This window comes from Lethenteron reissneri, chromosome 58, assembly GCF_015708825.2.
Source record: "Lethenteron reissneri isolate LAM-NWPU_2019-01 chromosome 58, ASM1570882v1, whole genome shotgun sequence".
Lineage (NCBI taxonomy): Eukaryota > Metazoa > Chordata > Hyperoartia > Petromyzontiformes > Petromyzontidae > Lethenteron > Lethenteron reissneri.
The window spans coordinates 206331-226306 of NC_083836.1; the positions used below are offsets into that span (position 1 = coordinate 206331).

At 53.2% G+C, this 19976-nt stretch overlaps 1 protein-coding gene across 2 annotated transcripts in view; it reads right to left on the reverse strand.

Moving 5' to 3' along the window:
* Window positions 1-19976, reverse strand: part of LOC133357606 (collagen alpha-2(IV) chain-like) — a 50285-nt gene that overhangs the window by 20087 nt on the left and 10222 nt on the right. For both annotated transcript variants that reach the window (XM_061575624.1, XM_061575625.1), the window contains 20 exons: window positions 18932-19087; window positions 17835-17909; window positions 17524-17693; window positions 16871-16949; window positions 11177-11283; window positions 10233-10413; window positions 9011-9082; window positions 8332-8439; window positions 7832-8053; window positions 7554-7712; window positions 7273-7443; window positions 7010-7153; window positions 6550-6669; window positions 4941-5122; window positions 4060-4123; window positions 3231-3305; window positions 2660-2767; window positions 1400-1507; window positions 381-452; window positions 59-178 (listed from right to left, as the gene is read on the reverse strand). In XM_061575624.1, the coding sequence (XP_061431608.1) occupies window positions 59-178; window positions 381-452; window positions 1400-1507; window positions 2660-2767; window positions 3231-3305; window positions 4060-4123; window positions 4941-5122; window positions 6550-6669; window positions 7010-7153; window positions 7273-7443; window positions 7554-7712; window positions 7832-8053; window positions 8332-8439; window positions 9011-9082; window positions 10233-10413; window positions 11177-11283; window positions 16871-16949; window positions 17524-17693; window positions 17835-17909; window positions 18932-19087 (2493 nt within the window). The remainder of the gene's footprint in view (window positions 1-58; window positions 179-380; window positions 453-1399; window positions 1508-2659; window positions 2768-3230; window positions 3306-4059; window positions 4124-4940; window positions 5123-6549; window positions 6670-7009; window positions 7154-7272; window positions 7444-7553; window positions 7713-7831; window positions 8054-8331; window positions 8440-9010; window positions 9083-10232; window positions 10414-11176; window positions 11284-16870; window positions 16950-17523; window positions 17694-17834; window positions 17910-18931; window positions 19088-19976) is intronic.

Here is a 19976-nt window from a genome sequence, read left to right on the forward strand (position 1 = left end):
TCACGCTCACACTCACTCCCTCACACGCACTCCCTCTCTCACTCCCTCTCACACTCACCAGTATCTCCTGGCAACCCAGGCCCCCCAGGTTCCCCCGGCGACCCTGGAAAAGACGTTCCGGGGGTCCCAGGTGAGCCATCCCGTCCTGGGGGCCCCAAGGGACCCGGCACCCCCACACCTACAGCACACACAAACACAGCGGAGGGTGGATACTTCCTCCACTCCTTGAGGCTCCGCAAACCACTGCGAGGTGACGGCCCTCCCTCTGCCCCGTGCAGCTGTTTCCAGAGTAGAGACAACTGAGCAGAAACTGGATGAGAGGCAGGCAGTGGGGGGTCCGTGTAGGAGAAGTAGTGGGGGGGGGGGGGTCCGTGTTTTACCGGGAGGGCCGGGGGGGCCTTTGCCTCCTGGTAGCCCGTCCAGTCCGGTGAGCCCGGGGCTCCCAGCAAACCCTGCTCACACACACACATGTGATCGCTGCTCACACACTGACTGAGACGACTGGCCGATGCACCACCTGTGTCTCCTACTGTGTAAACTTGCTGTATTTTAGCCGCCCGGCATTCCACTCGTTGTGAGCATCACTCCTATGTCCTCCGCTGTTGTTGGAAGGAGTCCTTCATGAACCTCCTCCAAAGAGGCCGATCTTGACACCGCTGGTACCAGTCTTTGGCAATTCCACTCAGATCCACATCCTCCTGCACCGTATCAATCCATCTCTTCTCCAGCCCATGTTGCACCCATTTAGCCCCCTCTATGCAGCCAAACAGAAGCTAACCCAGCCAATGTAGCGTTGCTCGCCAGAGGAGGTCACGGACTGGGATATATCCAGATCTTTTAAGGATTTGTGAGCTCCACACAAAATCCAGCCTGGTTAAACTATGGATGGGTTATAGGAAGGCCAGCCTCAAAGTTTCAAACCGGCGCAGATATTCCATTAGAAGGATCCATGTTTTGCAAAGGGAAAGGAGGGCATGTCTGTGGCTAAGAAGACCTGAAGTTTCGTGTAGAGCAACACACCAGGTAGCTTCCACACAGCGTTCCGCAGCTGATGAAAAGATGCCGCTCGAGACCTTTGCTACCACACCAGCGTTGGTCATAAGCACACTGCACAAGTATGTAAACTTCTCCACTCTCTCCATAACTGCCCCATCACTCATTGGGAGTTGAGGGGGTGGAGTATTGGATGATAAAAAATACCCAGGCAGGTGCTTAGTTTTGGTGGGGCTGATGGCAAGGCCCCACGTCTTAGTGGCAAGCTCCAAGTTCAGCAGCAGCAGCACCTACAACTCCTTCTCAGAGTGTGCTGCAACCACCAGATAATGAGCATACATAACATAAACACATAAGCACACACACAAACGCACGCGCGCGTCCACGCACGCGCAAACACACGCACCTGGGGAGCCGGGGGGCCCACTCGGACCGGGGGGGCCAAGGGGCCCAGGGAGGCCGTTAAACCCATCGGGGCCTCGATCCCCAACGTCACCCAGGGAACCCGGACCTCCTGAAGACAACAGCAACAACATCATCAACATCGTCAACATCAAGATCATCATAATCATCTACGTGTAAGTCTAAGGCTCTCACCGAATAGAATGTCGCTCATTCTCCCCTGCTGCCCACATAGTCAGGAACTGACCTCCCCCTGCCACCCATACTGCCAACTCCCTGCCCCTGTTTAAGTTCATGCTGAAAACCTCCCTCTTCTCCTCTGCCTAAAACTCACGACCTCCCTCTTCCATAGAAACACACAGAGACCCACAGAGTCACACGCAGGCCCATAGGCTCACATAGATACCTATAACTCACAAAACGATTCACTAGGCGTTATGTACAATATTCTTAGTGGTAATTAATCAGAAAATGTATTGGATTTGTTGACGCATTAGGAGGGCAGAGCTAACCTGAGGAGTTCATCAATCCTTCGATTGAACGTTCCCAGACATAAAACAAGTTTTGATGAACGAGCGTTTACAGTGGCTGCTCCTAATCTGTGGAATATTGCAACAAAACTTTGTCTACATCGATCACTCACTTTAAATCACTACTTTTATGTGAATTTGTGCCCAGCTGCCGATGTATAAATAGTTAGACGAGTTACAAACACTAATTGCCTGTCAGCGACCACTTTAGCGCATTGTTTACACTACGTATTTTTATGGATGCTGTGTGTTTTTTATTCTTCACTATAATTCCATAGTCGTTTAGGCCGTATCTGCATTACAATTAATGTCAGATTTTAATTGAGTCTTTTTTTAGAGATAAAACATGCTATTTTGATAATAATTTATATTTTACTTCTTTTTTAATATAAAAAAAGGAAATTTTTATATTGCGATTATGATTTGCTATCTATTTTTTTAAATTTAGCTTATCTGTTAGTGTTTATTAATTTCTTTTACTGTGACTTGCGTGGATGTTGGGGAAGCGGTGTTGTTGTTTTTTGCTGATGAAACCCGATTTAAAAGCGTATTGGCTCACAGGGTAATTAAAAATAAACTGAACTGAACTGCCTCCCTCTCCCATAGACTCACACAGAAGCCCATAGGCTCACTTGGACACCTATGACTCACTGCCTTTCTCTCCATGACCAGGCCGCTGCGTTTGTGCAGCGTCGTGAGATGCGGTCGCATGGGGACACTGTGCGTGGCAGTACCTGGAAAACCGGGGGATCCGGCGTCGCCACGGAAACCACTTGGTCCAGATCCACCCGGGAAACCAGGGGGCCCAGGCTCCCCGGGAAACCCAGCCTCGCCCGGGGCCCCTACGTCAAGATCACATCGGGGGAGAGGAGGTGGGGGGTAGAGGAGAATCGGAAGACATTTGAAAATCCTAATACGGATCAGTCGGGCTGTTTCTGCTCCACGATTGGAGGACCCTCCCCGTCCGCGGGCCAGATGCAAGCCGCTACCTCGTTCCACACAGCCCGTGACTTGCAGTGACACACGTGATGGAGTGGGGGGGGGGGTCGGTGTTGCCGTGTGTTCACATTTAGCCCAGCGCAGGCACGCTGGGTGCACTGGACGTGCTGTGCAGGGTGTGCATATATATTCCAGATCACCGACCCATGCAAACCCGGCTCCTCTGACTTAAAAAAACTGAATGTTACAGACGGCTTCTTCGTTGAGGGATTGTCTTTCCGCCAGGCCCTGACTCGGTCTGTGAATCAGCTCCCTCTTTCTCTCTGGGGTAATGAGGATCAAGGGGGGAGCTGCGGGTCATCTCACCAGGCAACCCTGGTGTCCCTGCCTCGCCCTTGAAGCCTGGGGGGCCCGGCTGACCCCGGGCATCTCCCGGTTCTCCTGAATAAACGAAAATAAGATGATCAGCAACATCAACAACATCGCACCGGAGCGTCGATGGACCTGCCACTGTGGCGATATATTAACTACCTCCCCTGATCTACAGGAGGTTGTGGGTTAGATCCAGACCCTGACACATCATGGAACCTCCTTTGCCATTACCAAAATATGAGAATAGGGTTTCCCCTTTTTTCTGGCAACAAAACAGGTGTTAAGAGTATGAATTCCTGCAACCACGAAAGCTTTAAGTCAAGGTGTTAAGATGTTAAAACACCACATCATTGGAAGGACGTGATTAACCAGGTAAAGTCTTAACCTGCTGTGGATGTTTCCATCCTTCCTGCCGATGTTAGCTGACTCTGAGTTGCATTACTAGGTTGGATGTCTTTCTATTGACAGGCTGGATGTCCTACTCGATCGGCTACCGATGCATCATTGGCATGCTAATCTCTCACATCACAATGGCCACTTCCACAGCACCATGGAAACCATCTCTAGCCACGCCCTCTCACCCCGAGGGCACTCCCATCTCAGGCCTTGTTTCAGGAGCTTTTTCTCTCTCACCTGAAGACGATTGCCTGTGTTGCGATCGAAACATCGTGATCTATTATTTTTCTATCGATGTGACTTTACCGAAAGACCCAAGGAGTATATATTAACACCTGTTTTGTTGCCAGAAAAAAGGGGAAAACCTATTCTCATATTTTAAGTTTAGTTTAATTTGTGGGTGAGCAACGAGTCAAACCAAAGTCACCTTTAGCGCCGCGGAATCCAGCACCGCCGGGGTCTCCTGGGCGCCCTGGGAAGCCGTCACTTCCCTGCACACAAAGACAAAGATCCGCCGTGTAGCCTTAACAGACTGTTGGGGCAAGTGCCGTTAGCGAGCAGCGCCGATAAAGGCCGGCACAGCACACGAGGGAGTGGGTGGCCAGCACCACGCCCGACTGCCTTCGTCTTCAAAGTGGCGATGTTTACGCATCGCACCAGGTACTCATTTCAGGCTGAGTCAATCTCAGGGAGGCCCAGGACCGGTTCAGATAATCGTCACTGGTGAGGACCGTGAGCGTAAATCGAACCCGGGTTGTCGGGTTTGAAGAGCAGCGCGCTAACCGCTGCCCCACTTCTCACACATACATACAAAGACAAAAATCCCCCATATAGCCTTAAAAACTCTAGGGGCAAGTGCTGTTAGCGAGCACCTATGAAGGCCAGCAAAGTGCACGAGGGGGTGGGTGGCCAGCACAACGGCCGGCCGCCTTTGTCTCCCAAGTGGCGATGTTTACACATTGCACCAGGTACTTATTTGAGGCTGAGTCGCCCTAGGGGAGGCCCAGGACCGGTTCAAATAATTGTCACTGGTTTTGGCTGTCAGCGCGAATCGCTGTGCCACCGCTCCCCACAAACATACGTACACACACACGTATACAATCAGATATACATACACAGATACAAATAAAAAAGCGGCCAGGTGTGGTATCAGGCACACCACATCTCATGTGCCATGCTGGCTTTAACAGGTGCTCGCTAACTGCACTTGCCCCAACAGGCTACACGGGGGCCCTTTGTATTTGAGCACACACACCTGGTTCCACACTGAAATCCCGAACCCCTAAACCCCTTCCACTTCTGACTTACCGGGGGTCCCACAAATCCTGGGAATCCGGGGGGTCCAGGAAAACCAGCGCGGCCCTTGACTCCCACCAATCCGGCAAATCCGGGGAGCCCAGGGTCTCCGACGAGGCCCAGCAAGGAGCCGGGAGCGCCGGGGAAACCGGGACGACCCGGGGCCCCTGGTCTCCCGTTGGGGCCCGGGTCTCCTGTGGACATGCGGGGAACCCACGGGGCCCGGAGGCAATGAGAGGAGAGCCGCCATTCCTTTCTGCGACCAGTAAAGGTCAGAATCAGAATCAAAATCTTTGTGTGGATGTTGAACTTTGTTTGCGCCGTATATAGCCAACTGTCCTCATCGGAGGTGTGATATTTTCATACCTGTCGGCCCGTACGGTTTACCCGTGTTCTTGTACAGGGAAATTGAGTTTTCAGGACCATACGGCGGACAGCCGTTTCAATACGGGCAACGAAAACACTTTTTTGTCTGTTTGTGTTTTTCCCTTGTGATGGGACTGTAGGATGAACGTTGAGATTTATAAGGGCACGGGGTGACTAATAAGGTCTGAATTGATCATAATAAGGTAGGTACTGAAAATGGGTTGGCAGGTATGTAATTTATACTGGATGAATCCAATGAGCTGGAAATATTTGTTTTTCACAGTAGAGGCGGTTTACAATGTCTAGAAAACGTAGACAAATCACTTATAAAAAGAGGTCACAAGCGATGATGGCTACGTAGCGCGCTGCCACGAGAGAGTTCGTGACGAGCACCGGCGGATTGGCGCAGAAATCCAGGGACAGGAGCTCCACGGGTCTCCACGTGAGTCTGTAGCGACCAACGTCGAGGTGGGGGGGGGGTGGGGGCGGTGGGGGCGGTGGGGGGGTGGGGGCGGTGGGGGGGGTGGGGGCGGTGGGAGCTGTGGGGGCGGTGGGGGGGGGTGGGGCGGTGGGGGCGGTGGGGGTGGTGGGGGGGCTACATTCACGGTGGGGGTCCACGAGGGAGTGAGGAAGCCGCACCCATATGGCTGACTTGGGGGGGGTGGGGGTAGTGGGGGCGGTCGTCACGGACGAGGCGGGTTGGACAACGGGTGAGGTCAGGGGGCTCGGTGAGGACGGAGAGGGGGGAGGGGCACGGGACCTGAGGGGGACTGGTGTAGGGCACCGGGTCCATGGGTCTCTATGGGAGTCTATGGGTATCTATGAGTCTTTGGGTCTCTATGGGAGTCTATGGGTATCTATGAGTCTTTGGGTCTCTATGGGAGTCTATGGGTATCTATGAGTCTTTGGGTCTCTATGGCAGTCTATAGGTCTCTAAGGAATCTAGTCTGTGAATCTCTCCACCAGTCTATGGCATCTAAGAGTCTATACGACTCTCTGATCCTCTATGGGAGTCTATGAGTCACTACACCAAGAAATAGGCCTCTATGAGAGTCTATGAGGCCCTACACCAATCTATGGATCTCTAAGGAAGTCTATGAGTCTCTACACCAGTCTATCGGTGTCTATGGGAGTCTATGAGTCTCTATACTAGTCTAGTGGTCTATATGGGTCTCTACAGACCTTGGTGGAGCCCCAAGGCCCAATGTGCATGGATGAAGGCAGCGTGGGGTATTGTAGGAAAGGGTCGGGTTACCTGCGCGACCGGGGAACCCCGGGGTCCCAGGAAACCCCGTGTCTCCCAGGTCCCCTGTCTGCCCGCGGAGGTCAGGGCCGGCCACAGTGAGGCCGGGCTGCCCCAGGTCTCCTCCCTCACCTGCACGCGTAGTCAGTGACTCGGTGTCTACATCACACATGTCCCGGTCACGGGCGACGTGGCGCGGAATTTACGTTTCCCGCCTCCTATCCGGCCACGTGGCTCAGCGGTAGAGCAAGCGGCCCACGACCAAATAGTTCAGATCCAGGTCACTTGACCGACAAAAACCGGGACGTTTAATGTCCCAGGGAAAACCGGCAGATTTCTCTAAGACGGCAGCAACTGCCTCCTGCTCTTCAACAAGAGGATGTCCCAGGAAAAACAACCAGGCATCCACCCACAAAGCTCGCGGCCTTGGCCTCCTGGGCCACAGCCTCAAGTATAAGGCCGCTGCAATTACCTTTCCTGCCGTTGGCCCCTGGGGCCCCGGGCTGGCCCGCGGCTCCGTTCTGACCCTGTGGGCCGCGCAGGCCGGGCTCCCCTGAGCGTCCCATCGGCCCAGGTGAGCCTGGGAAGCCTAGGATCCCGGGGTCTCCTTTGGGGCCTGCACCACACAGACACAATGGACAAGCGAGCGAGCGTGTCAAAACCTGTCATAGCTTGTGAGACCATAGCTCGGCTGACGCGAAGATGATTGCGGGGGAAGGTGGGGGGCTGGCGCACCGGGGAAGCCGGGTTGCCCAGGGTTCCCATCCCGGCCCAGAGAAGACGGAGACCCGGGGGGTCCAGGAGGTCCCGGCCGCCCGGGGAATCCGGGGGGTCCGGCGAGCCCCTTGTATCCCTCGGACACCGAGAGCCCGGGGTCTCCCTGCGGCCCCGGGGAGCCAGGGAAGCCTGGGGGAGAAAGGAACCACAGGGCGATCCATTGGTAGATACCTCACCGGTTTCTATCAAGCCCACGACCGAGATATCAATGAGCGTGGCTGGAATGTTGCCGGTCTCACCATTCTGGCCGGGCCGGCCTGAAGACCCCGGGGGCCCGGGAAGGCCTGCGGGCCCCGGCGAGGAGGGCCCTGGCCTTCCGTCGGGCCCTGGGCTTCCGGGGAATCCGCCGACCCCTCGATCGCCCTTGACCCCGGGAAAGCCAAGCGGTCCGTCCCTGCCTGAATACAGGGCGGACCGTCACTCACCCCGCTTACCACTCTTACCCTGCTCATCTCCTCGCTCGCCTCGCTCGCCGCCACCAGCCACCATCGACGCCATCGTTACGGATATAACTCACCTCTCTCCCCATCCCGGCCACGGTCCCCGGGAATCCCTTTCTCCCCGGGGGGCCCGGGGGGCCCTGAAGGCCCCGGCTCTCCGGCTCGGGCCCCCAGCACATCCCCTGGGGGCCCCTTGCCTCCCGGAGTCCCGGGTCGGCCGGGCTGCCCCAGTGACCCTGCTGCTCCGGGTCGCCCCGGGGAGCCTGGCAGCCCTGGGTCCCCACGGAGCCCAGGGAAGCCTGCGGGTGAGGTCATCAGCATCATCATTAGCAGTAGCACCACCACTATCATCAGCATCATAAGCAGCACCACCACTATCATCATCATCAGCATCATCACCGTCAGCACAACCACTATCACCATCAGTATCATCCCCACCATTAGCAGCAGCACCACTATCATCATCTTTATCACATCACCACCACCATCAGCATTATCATCAGCAGCACTACCATTATCATCATCACCACCCTCCCTCGTGGTGTTGAGCATCAGTAGGGAGGTTATGTTCGTTCACCTTGTGTGCCCCCCACTCCTGGGACCCCAGGGTCCCCCATGTCCCCCTTGAGGCCCGGGGTCCCCAGGAACCCGGGGGTCCCTCGGAATCCGTCCAGCCCCGGGGGTCCTGGGGGGCGAGGCACAGGAGGTACGGTGTCAACGACAATGCACGACAAGACATAAACACAGACATGGCGGGACATAAACACAGACATGACGAGACATGGAAACAGACACGGCGAGACATGGAAACAGACAAGGCAAGACGCAGTCTCATACAAAAATAAATAAAACATAACCACAGATGCACAAACATAAGTGCAGACACACAAACACAAACATTCAAAGAGCCCTCATGTAGCCCACACAGGCTGTTAGGGAAAGTGCTGTTAGCGGGCACCTATGAAGGCCGGCACAGCACATGAAGGGGTGGGTGGCCAGCACCACGCCCGGCCGCCTTTGTCTCATGAGTGATGATGTTTATACACTGCACCAGGTACTCGTTTGAGGCTTAGTAAAGCTATGGAAGGCCCAGAACCAATTCAGATATTCGTCACCAAAGTTGGTCGTGAGTGGGAATCCAACTTAGATGGCCGGTTTCATAGCGAGGTGCACTAACCACTGCATTACCGCTCACTACATATACACAGAGACACACGAACACACAGAGTGGTGGTGTGAGTGACTGTGTCCGTCACCTCTTGGGCCCGGTAATCCGGGCAGCCCCGATCGGCCGGCTTCTCCCTTCACAGGACACGGCAAAGTGTCACCTGTACACACAGAGTTACACACACACAGTGTTACACACTCAGCTCCACATCCTCTTGTACAACGTCACTCCATCTCTTCTCTAGCCCGTGCCGCGCCCATTTAGCCCCCTCTATCCAGCCGAACAAAAGCTGTTTAGGCATGCGGTGGCAGGGCATGCGGGCTACATGACCCAGCCAACGCAGCCTTCCTTGCCAGAGGATGTCACCGATGGGACTTCTGTCAGATCTTCCAAGGATTCGTGAGCTCCTCACACAATCCAGCCTGATTAAGCCCAGGATGGATCGTGGGCAGGCCAGCCTGAATGTTTCAAACTGGCAAAGATGTTACTTTAGAGAGCTCCATGTTTCGCAAGCATGAGAAGGGAGGGTATGACTTTGGCTGAGAAAACAGGGAGCTTTGTGTGGAGCGACACAGGCCAGGTAGCTTCCACACAGTATTACGCAGTCGAAGAAAAGATAATGCTGCCCGACTGATTCAGGAGCGAGACCTCCGCTGCTAAACCGGAGCCGGTCATTAGCTCGCGGCCCAGGTATGGCAACTCCTCGGGTGCCCTCTCCGCCTGCCGTGAGTGCTCTGCTCGTGACCACGCTCGTGGTGCCCCGTGGGGCGATCCCGTCGAGCACAGCGGGGCTCGACGCTCGCGCTGCACTTCAGGTGTCTGGTAAAGCAAACGCAGCCATCGTCCACCAGAGGGCCCGACTTCTGGGCAGTCGAATCACTGTGGCTGGGTGGATGAAACTCACCACGTTCGGAAATCTGACCTCTGAGCCACCCTTCTATTTGTGGCGAGATTGTAACTACCTCGCCTGGTATACAGGTAGTCGTGGGTTAGATCCCAACCTTGACACCTGTATATCTAGAGTTTGCATGTCTCTCTCCCCGTGGTCACGTGAAATTTTCTCCTGGTCTTCCGGTTTTTCACTCCACATTCAGAAACATGTGCTTAAGAGTATTTGACTGCTATAAGCCACTTCATTGAAATATAATTTATGATAGCCAGGTCGCTTCTGTAAAAGAGCAGCATAGCTCAGTGGGCCTTACCTGGTAAAATAGAAATAAAATGTTTAATCGTTTATCGTCTCACACACACACTCATTATATCACCATGAATAATCGCCGTCGTTATCGGGGCTATGGGGGAGACCGTACCTTGGGGTCCCCGTGCGCCGGGAAAGCCGGGCAGACCTGGAATCCCAGGGTCGCCAGGTACCTGAACCCCCGGCAGTCCGACCAGCCCCATCCCCGGGGCACCGGGCTGCCCCGGGGCGGCCAGGCGCCCGGGGTTCCCAGGAGGGCCGATGTCCCCCCGGACGCTGCTGCCGGCGTCTCCCTGCGGCAGAGATGGAAACGTGGCGACATGCATAACGTTACACGTGTGGACGACACGCATGACGTTACACGTGTGGACGACACGCACGATGTTACACGTGTGGACGACACGCACGACGTTACACGTGTGGACGACACGCATGATGTTACACGTGTGGACGACACGCACGACGTTACACGTGTGGACGACACGCATGACGTTACACGTGTGGACGACACGCACGATGTTACACGTGTGGACGACACGCATGACGTTACACGTGTGGACGACACGCATGACGTTACACGTGTGGACGACACGCATGACGTTACACGTGTGGACGACACGCACGACGTTACACGTGTGGACGACACGCACGATGTTACACGTGTGGACGACACGCATGACGTTACACGTGTGGACGACACGCACGACGTTACACGTGTGGACGACACGCACAATGTTACACGCGCGGGTGACATGCACGACATTCCACGCTATGTGGGTCTTTGGGTCTCTATGTGAGTCTATGGTCTCTATATGAGTCTACTGGCCTATATATGGGTCTATGGGTCTTTATGTGGGTTTATGCATTTCTACGTGAGTCTATGGGTCTCTAAGGGAGTGAATAGGTCTCTGTGTGAGCCGATGAGACTCCAGTGTAATCGCTGTGGTTGGGGCTGAAACCCATAGTGGAACCGAGGATCTCCACGGTGCCGGCTCCGCCCTCCGATCCACCCAGCTCTTCACCACAACCCTCAGTCAGCAAGAAGGGGGAACCCACCGGGGGGCCCTGGAACCCGGGGTTCCCATCTCGTCCTCTTGACCCCGGAGACCCAGGCTGACCAGGTTGTCCGCTCGGCCCTGGCAAACCAGGATTGCCCTTCTCGCCTGGATCACGCGCACACAAAGACAAAGTCCCCCCCTGTGGCATATACAGACTATTGGGGCAAGCGCTTTTAGCGAGCACCTACGGAGGTCGGCACAGCGCATGAGGAGGTGGGTGGCCAGCACCACGCCCGGCCGCCTTTGTCTCCCTAGTGTGATGTTTACACATCGCACCAGGGACTCATTTGAGGCTGAGCCGACGTAGGGGAGGCCCAGGACCGGTTCAGATAATGGTCGCTGTTGTTGGCCGGGAGCGGGAATCTAAATCAGGTCACCGGATTTGTAGCACAGCACGCTAACTACCACTCTCCATAAAACACACATATACACACAAAGATCCCCGGTATAGCCTTGACAGAATGTTGGGGCAAGCACTGTTAGCGAGCATCTTCAAAGGCCGGCATGGCACACGAAGGAGTTGATGGCCAACACCAAGCCCGGCCGTTGTTTACATACTGCACCAGGTACTCATTTTAGGCTGAGAGGACCAGGGGAGGCCCAGGACTGGTTCAGATAATCGTCACCGGTAATGGCCACGAGTAGGACTCAATCACGGGTCGCCAGGTTCGTAGTGAAGCGCGCCAACTGCGAGACTATTTCTCCCCACAGGCACAAGCACACACACAACAACCGCCATTCACCAGTAAGTGGCGATGACGTCACCACGGCGCTTGTGCCAGGCTACACGTAAAGGTCACCGGACAGACCCAGGTGCCATGGGTTTACTGAGATGACTGGCTGATGTACCACCTGTGCTCCCTCCTGTGCCAAGTTGCTGCACTTTAGCCACCCGGCGCTCTGCTCATTGTTGTGAGCGTCGCTCTTCTGCCCTCTGCTGTTGCTGCAGGACTGCCTCGAACTGCCCAGTAGCATCCTTCATGAGCCACCTCCACAGAGGCTGATCTTGACACCGATGGTACCAGTAATCGGCAAGTCCACTCAGCCCCCTCAATCCGGCCGAAAAGCTGTTTAGGCATGTAGTGGCTGAGCATGCGGGCTACATGATCCAGCCAATGCAGCCTTGGCTGTCGGAGGAGCTCACGGATGGGACTTTGTCCTGATCTTTCAAGGAATTGTGAGCTTCTCACACAATCCAGCCTGGTTAAACCCAGGCAGGCCAGCCTAAATGTTTCTAACCAGTGAAGATGTTCCATGAGGGGGTCCACGTTTCGCAAGCATAGATAAGAGAGAGAATGACCATGGCCGAGAAGACCCGAAGCTTCGTGTGGAGTGACAGACCAGGTAGCTTCCACACAGTGTTACGCAGCCTATGAAAAGATAATTCTGCTATATTGCCCATGTATGTGGGGGTGGAGTGTTTGATAGCACAAAATACCCAGGCAGGTGCATAGTTTTGGTGGGGCTCATGGTAAGACCCAACCTATTCTGCGGCACACTCCAGGTTCAGCAACAGCACTTCCAACTCCTCCTCTGAGTGAGCAGCAATCACCATATCATCAGCATACGTAACATGGATGACTAATAGGGAGTCATCCGTTGACAGTACCTGGGTATTGATCAGCCTCCCATTGTTTCTTTACCAGATGGAAATTCCTCTGGTACAGCCATCAAAGGCTTTATGAATATTACTCTTTGGGTCTTTCGGTAAAGTCACGTAGATAGAAAAATAATAAAATAAAATCACGACGTTTTGATCGTAACACAAGCAATCGTCTTCAGGTGAAAAAATACAGCAGGCGGACTGCTGAGGCAGGAAGAAATGTAGCGAGAGAGCTACTGCAGCCATCGGTTATAAAGGTTTGAGATAGGTACAATCCAAGGGTAAGTGGGCGGGGCTAGAGATGGAATTTGCAAGTAAATGTAAGATTGCAGAGCTAGCTATACCTCGGCCATTGTATCTCACTATCTCCAGATGATTTTCTTGTCAACTTCGATGTAGTTTCTTTGTTTACCAAAGTTCCTGTGCCTGACACCATTGCAATCATTGCAGATTTTGTCCAACAAGGACTGAATGCTGATGTACCGGCTCTGGTGAGACACTGCCTCACCAACACTTACTTCACCTGGAATGGAACATTCTACAAACAAGATGAAGGTACCCCCAATGGGTTCTCCCTTATCTCCAGTGGTAGCCAATGTTTTCATGGAAAAGTTTGAGACAGATGCCATCCAGACATCCATCCTACGTCCTTCCTTGTGGAAGAGGTACAAAGATGACACGTTCGTCATCTGGCCACATGGCCTACCAGCTCTGAACCAATTATTCAACCACATCAATTGTATACACCCAGCCATCAAATTCACCATGGAGGTGGAAAAGGATGGCAAGTTACCATTCTTGGATGTTTTAATCGAAAAGAGACCAGATGGCTCATTGGGTCATTCTTTCTACAGGAAAGCCACCCACACGGATGCCTATCTAAAACCTGACTCCAACTACCATCCAGCCCAGAAAAAATAAATTCCCTCATGAAAACTCTACACCATAGGCCTCGTTGCATTTCCAACCATCACCACCTAGCCAGTGAACTGGAGCACGTACACCAATCCCTCAAGATGAATGGATCACACAATCTGCAAAGCTGTCACCCCAACCGTTGGGAGAGAACCACCTGAGGACCCATCACCTTGCCATACATAGCAGGGGTTACCAAAAATATTTCCAAAATCATGAGCAAACACAAGATTCAGGTCCGATTCAACACAGTTCATAAAATTCATGATCTGATCCCATCTGTGAAGGATGTGATCCCTGACATGCAATACCCTGGCGTCTACAAACTAAGCTGTGTCTGCGGCAGTAGTTACATTGGGGAAACTAAGAGACGTGTCTCAGACCGTGTTCACGAACACAAGGCGGATCTGAAACATGGTAGGACCAACACCTCTGCCGTGGCTGATCATTGTTTTTTAACGTTGTGGGCTCACATGAAATTGCTTTCTCCAAGACGAAGGTACTATGCAAACCCACTGGCTATCAACAAATATTTGTTCATGAAGCCATCCAGATATATAAACACAGACACAATTTCAACGAGAAGATGGGTACAAACTGAGCAACCATTGAAAGGACGTTATTAACCAGGTAAAGTCTTAACTGGCTGTGATGCTTCCATCCTACCTGCCTATGTTCACAGTTATTTCCGACTTTCTGAGTTACATTACCTTGTTAAATGTCTTTGCATTAACAGGCTAAATGTCTCACTAACATAGCTGCTGCTCCCTATTCCTCGATGCGGTGGTGGCTCTTGTTGTTTAATAGGCTGAATGTGTCTCATTAACACAGCCGCTGCTGCGGGAGCCGTCTCACATCGACATGCTAATCTCTCATCCCGAGTAATACAATGGCTTCTTCAGCACTAACCGTGGGGTTACATTAACAGATTGACATGCTATTCTCTAGCAATACAATGGCCGAGGTATAGCTAGCTCTACGATCTTACATTTACTTGCAAATTCCATCTCTAGCCCCGCCCACTTACCCTTGGGTTGTACCCATCTCAAACCTTTATAACCGATGGCTGCAGTAGCTCTCTCGCTACATTTCTTCCTACCTCAGCAGTCCACCTGCTGTATTTTTTCACCTGAAGACGATTGCTTGTGTTGCGATCGAAACGTCGTGATGTTTTAATTATTTTTCTATCTACGTGACTTTACCGAAAGACCCAAAGAGTATGAATTCCTGCAGTCACGAAAACTTTAAGTCACGATTTTATTAATTATGTAGTTTTACCCGGGGCAGCCCACCATCATGAAGGTCCTTAATGATTGTGAGCTGAGTCAGGAACTCCGAAAGCACGAAAAACCCAGAGCCCAGGCCTGCTGATGGTATCATAGGCCTTGGCCAGGTCAATAAAGCAGAGATGTAGGTCCACCTCTGCTGTAGCAGACAGACAGAAAATATGGTATCTGTGCAGGACCACCCTTTCCTGAAACCACATTGGGGCTTCGCAAGCCTCTCCCTCAGCATGCCTGGCAAGGCGATGTTGAATAATCCTTGCCAGGACCTTTCCCGGCACACTGAGGAGGGTGATGCCCCTGTAGAAGTTACATTCTGTGCGGTCCCCCTTCGTAAAGAGGGGGATTACCAAGGCATCCTTCCAATCCTGCGGAACCCGTCCAGTGGTCCAAACTGTTATTATGATACTCTTTGGGTCTTTCAGTGATTTTACCGAAAGACCCAAAGAGTATGAATTCCTGCAGTCACAAAAGCTTTAAGTCAATGTTATTATGATGTCGTATAGGGCAGTCTGCACAAACGCCACCCTCCCTCAGCATTTTGCTTGGGAAATCATCTCTGCCCGGTGCTTTCCTGGTCTCAGACTCTGGATCGCTGTCTGTACTTCCTCAACAGATGGCACCTCAGCCAGCCACTCAAAGTGGGTGACTAATTCTTCCAATATGAGGCACCGCAGCCTCAGCAGGGTCATCCCCACTTTGCCCAATGATGTTTTCCAGGCTGAGGGATTTCTCCTCCCCACAAGACCTTACAGAAATGCTCAGCAAATCTGCAAACTTGTTCCTGGGTGTCGTATATTTGATCACCATATTTGATCACCTTTTTTTCCCTAATGGTGATCGTTGTGGCGCTGCAAGTTACTTTTTTGATGGAGTTAAGAGCGAATTGTGATCGCGGGCTACTGAGGCAGACTCCATCTCCTCAGCAACCCGCAACCACCACTCATCCTTGCAGTGCCTCACAGCTCTCCGAACCTCCAAGCGAAGGCTGCGGGAAGCCTCCTGATTCTCTGATGTGGGATGCTGTAGACGATGAGAGTGGGCCTGTCACTTTTTCTCAGCCAGCCTGAACACCTCGTCTGTCAGCCAGGGTCTCTGGGGAGGTCTGGACCAGGTACCCAATGCAGCCATTGCAGCTGCATAAGCCACAGTCCTAAACCTCGCCTATTTCCCCTCGGCATCAGAAGGAGAGGATGCCAACCCAAGCTGCAAGTGATGATGAAATTCTCGCTTGCTACTTTCATTAGCTAGCCGAGTACAGGCCACTGTGGGTTTGAATGGGGTTCTGGGTGTACACCTACCAATGGAGTGGAAGAATGGCAGGCACATCTTACAGATCACAAGCCAATGGTCAGTCGGCAGATCAGCTTCACGGTAGGGTCCGGTGTCAAGGACATGGGCCCGCATCCGCTGTTCCATCACTATGTAGTCTATCAGATGTTCTTGCTTGGACCCGGCGTGCATCCATGTTGTGTGGATGCGCCGATGCCGGAACAGCGTATTGATAATAACAAGCCCATGCGCTGCACAAAAGTCTATCAACCTCCGAACGTTGTTATTGAGCTGATCTGGCCCATGCCTTCCAATCACTCCAGACCAGGTGCCAGCATGATCAACTCGGGCATTAAGGTCACCTAACAGGATGCCTCTATCCTGATGGGCCACTTTAGCTAGCCCCTGTGACAGGTCATAGAAGGCATCTGACTCATCAGCCTTGCCTGCATCCCTCCACTGATGTTCAGGGGCATAAATAATGACTACCACCCTTCGCCTCTGGTTGATGGTAACAATGCATACACACACGCACATGCCCACATGCTAACAAAAAAATCCTGGCATGGGTCAGGGGTTGGGGCAGGCAGCTGCCCCTCCCTATCAGAAGCCCCGGTACCTTTAGCTGTAGCAGAGACCCTGGATGGATCCCCGCGCTCCCCCTTCTCCCCCTGGGGCCCTGTGGGTCCTGGCGCACCCTGGAATGCATTACCATCATCGTCATCATCACCATCATTACCATCATCGTCATCATCACCATCATCGTCATCATCACCATCATTACCATCATCACCATCATCGTCATCATCACCATCATTACCATCATCGTTATCATCACCATCATTAGCATCGTTATCACAATGATAACCATGATAACCATCATCGTCATCATCATGAGTAATGGTCTATCCCCCGCTGGATGAGGGCCTCTGAAAGCTGTCGCCGTTGCTCATGGCCCTGCAACACGAGAAGCCGTCACCCAAACGGTAGAGTCCAGGAGACGAAAGGAGCCGTGAGATGCTGAGGCTTTTCAGCTGGCAAGCGCTGCGTGTGTGACGCATGTATTGCTTTCATGTGTCACGTGTGGGTGCGATGCATGCGACAAGTGTGTGTGATGCATGCAACGTGTGGGTGTGATGCATTCGACATGCATTTATGATCTCACGTGACACGTGTGTATAGGTGTGATGCACCCGACGTGTGTGTGTGGGTGTGACATGCGCGCTGGACGCGTGCGTGACGCGTGCATGCCGCATTCCAGGCGATGCTCACGGGCAGGCCGTTGAGGCCCGTGGGGCCGGAGGGCCCCGGGTCTCCTCTGCTCCCGTTGGGGCCCAGGCCCCCGAACATCCCCGGGCGGCCGGGAGGGCCGGGGGCTCCAGGGCGGCCGGGGAAGGGCTGGGACCCGGCAATGGAGCGGCAATCACAGTCCCCGGGGCTGCCTGCGTGAGAGAATGGTGAGGCTTTACAAAACCGCATTGAGTCCAGCCATCGGCCCGAGTTTAGCTCTCAGCATGGTGATCTCAGCATAGTGCTCTCAGCATGGTACCCTCACCATGGTACCCTCACCACAGACCCCTCACCTGGGCTCCCACGAGTTCCGGGAGGGCCGTCTCGTCCGGGAACCCCGGGTTGACCGGGAGACCCGCCGCCACCCCCTGCAACGAGATCCAACAACAAAGACAAAGGTCCCACCCGTGTAGCCCACACAGCCTGTTGGGTAAAGTGTTCTTAGTAAGCAGTATGGTGTCCGGGTCCCTCGGACCAGGGCGTACCTTTAATCATTTGGGGCCCCACGCCATTTGCTTCGCGTGCTTCTGCCCAGCACCATCACTGCGACCGGTAGGCATCGGTGAGGAACTAAACTAAAAACTCTTTTTTTTTATCAGGTAAGGCCCATTGAGCTATGTAGTTATTTTTCAGAAGCGACCTAGCCACAGATGATAGCTCAACGAAGTGGCTTATTATCACGTACAAATGTATAGCTGCTAAATACTCTGAATGCATGATGTTGATTCTAAATGTGGAGGGAAAAACTCGAGGACCTGGAGAAAAATCCACTTGACTACGGGGAGAACAAACATGCAACCTCCAAATATACGGGCATCAGGATCAAACCAACGACCTTCTGTATACCAGGCGAGGTAGTTAACATCTGGACGCCGTGGTGCTGGGAGGAGGTCGCACTCTCTCCCGTTCCCACGTGTGTGCCCCTTTTCCACTGCCAAATCTGAGCCGACCCAGCGCAGGGCCCGCATGGCACGACTGGTTTTCCTCCAGGGGATTTTGTGGTTGCCGAGATGAAAGAGTATTGGGCTGCAATACATGTCCAGGTGAATATAAGCCACTTTGTTGAGCTATCATTTGTGGCCAGGTGGCTTCTATAGCTCAGTGGGCCTTACCTGGTAAAATAAAAATCTTACTAATCAGCTGCGTTGGGTGTCGGCAGGTTTAACATTTAAATTTAGGTGCTCTAACCCAACAAAAGACCCCTATTAATATGGAAAGATAGTTAAAGTTTTAGTTTTTAGTTTAACCATGCCACGCCGACAGCCTCGCAAGGAGACATCTTGAATATGGCTTGGGGCCAAGCAGGGCCCGGGGGCGGAGCGAACAGCTCACGATGTCGGGGGCACAACGCAGCCACAACGTGCGGTTGTCGTGCCGGCCACACGCTCACCACCGGCTTGCCCGGCGCTGGCCCCTTTAGCTCCAGGGGGCCCCGGTGCTCCATCCCAACCGGAGACGCCGGGGTACCCCTGCCCCTGGGCCCCGGGGTCCCCGGAGTACCCCTTGGGCCCCCGCGTGCCTGGAAACCCAGGGATACCATCCTCAGCTGCAACAGAGGAGAAACAGGATGCGGAGAGTTATTACCGGTGGCGTGGCACGGCGCGGCACAACGCGGCACAACGCAGCACAACACGGAACAACGCAGCACAACACGGAACAACACAGAACAACGCGGAACAACGCAATATTTCAGGGTACAATGCAGCACAACACAACATGGCACAAGGCAATATAATGCGGCACAAGGCAGCACCACCTACGTCAATGCGATTTTTGTTGTTGCTAGTCGTCGTTGTGACTGTAGTTATAGCCATTCACCTGTGTAGCTGCTGCTGTTGTTGTTATTAAAAGGTAAAGGAACAGCTCTGCAAGTGCTCACTCACGCCACTGCTGGCAGAGGGACCTCCACTACGAGGGCTCCAGAGCCAACCGACAGGGGCACTCTCATTCTAGCCAGACATCTTTTAAGGAGTGGGAGTACCCACACTTTATCCCACCACACGTGAGGGGGTGGGGGGAGTGAGAAAGAATGGAGCTGAAGACCTCTGCAGGAGGCCGTGATCGCGAATTCCCCGGTCGCTTCTGTAGTTTCGGCTGTCGTGGATGTTATTGTAATGAATTATAATTTGCAACAATTTTAGTACAATTTATTCGAATTATTCTAATTGATTAAATAATAATTTAATTCATGGTACTTGTAATGCGCTCACTTTTGGAGAGAGGGAATGATTTAGAGGCACGGAAAACCATAGTCGGCAATTGGCCAAGCTCTGTCGTCCTGTATTTTGATGTTAGGCTAACTCCATGAATGAGTGTTTAGAAGGCATAGATAACTTCACACACTCACTCACTCACGCTCACACCCCCACACACTCACTCTGCAGAAGAGGGGGAGAACAGACAAACTCCACGCAGAGAGGCACCCGAGTCGGGAA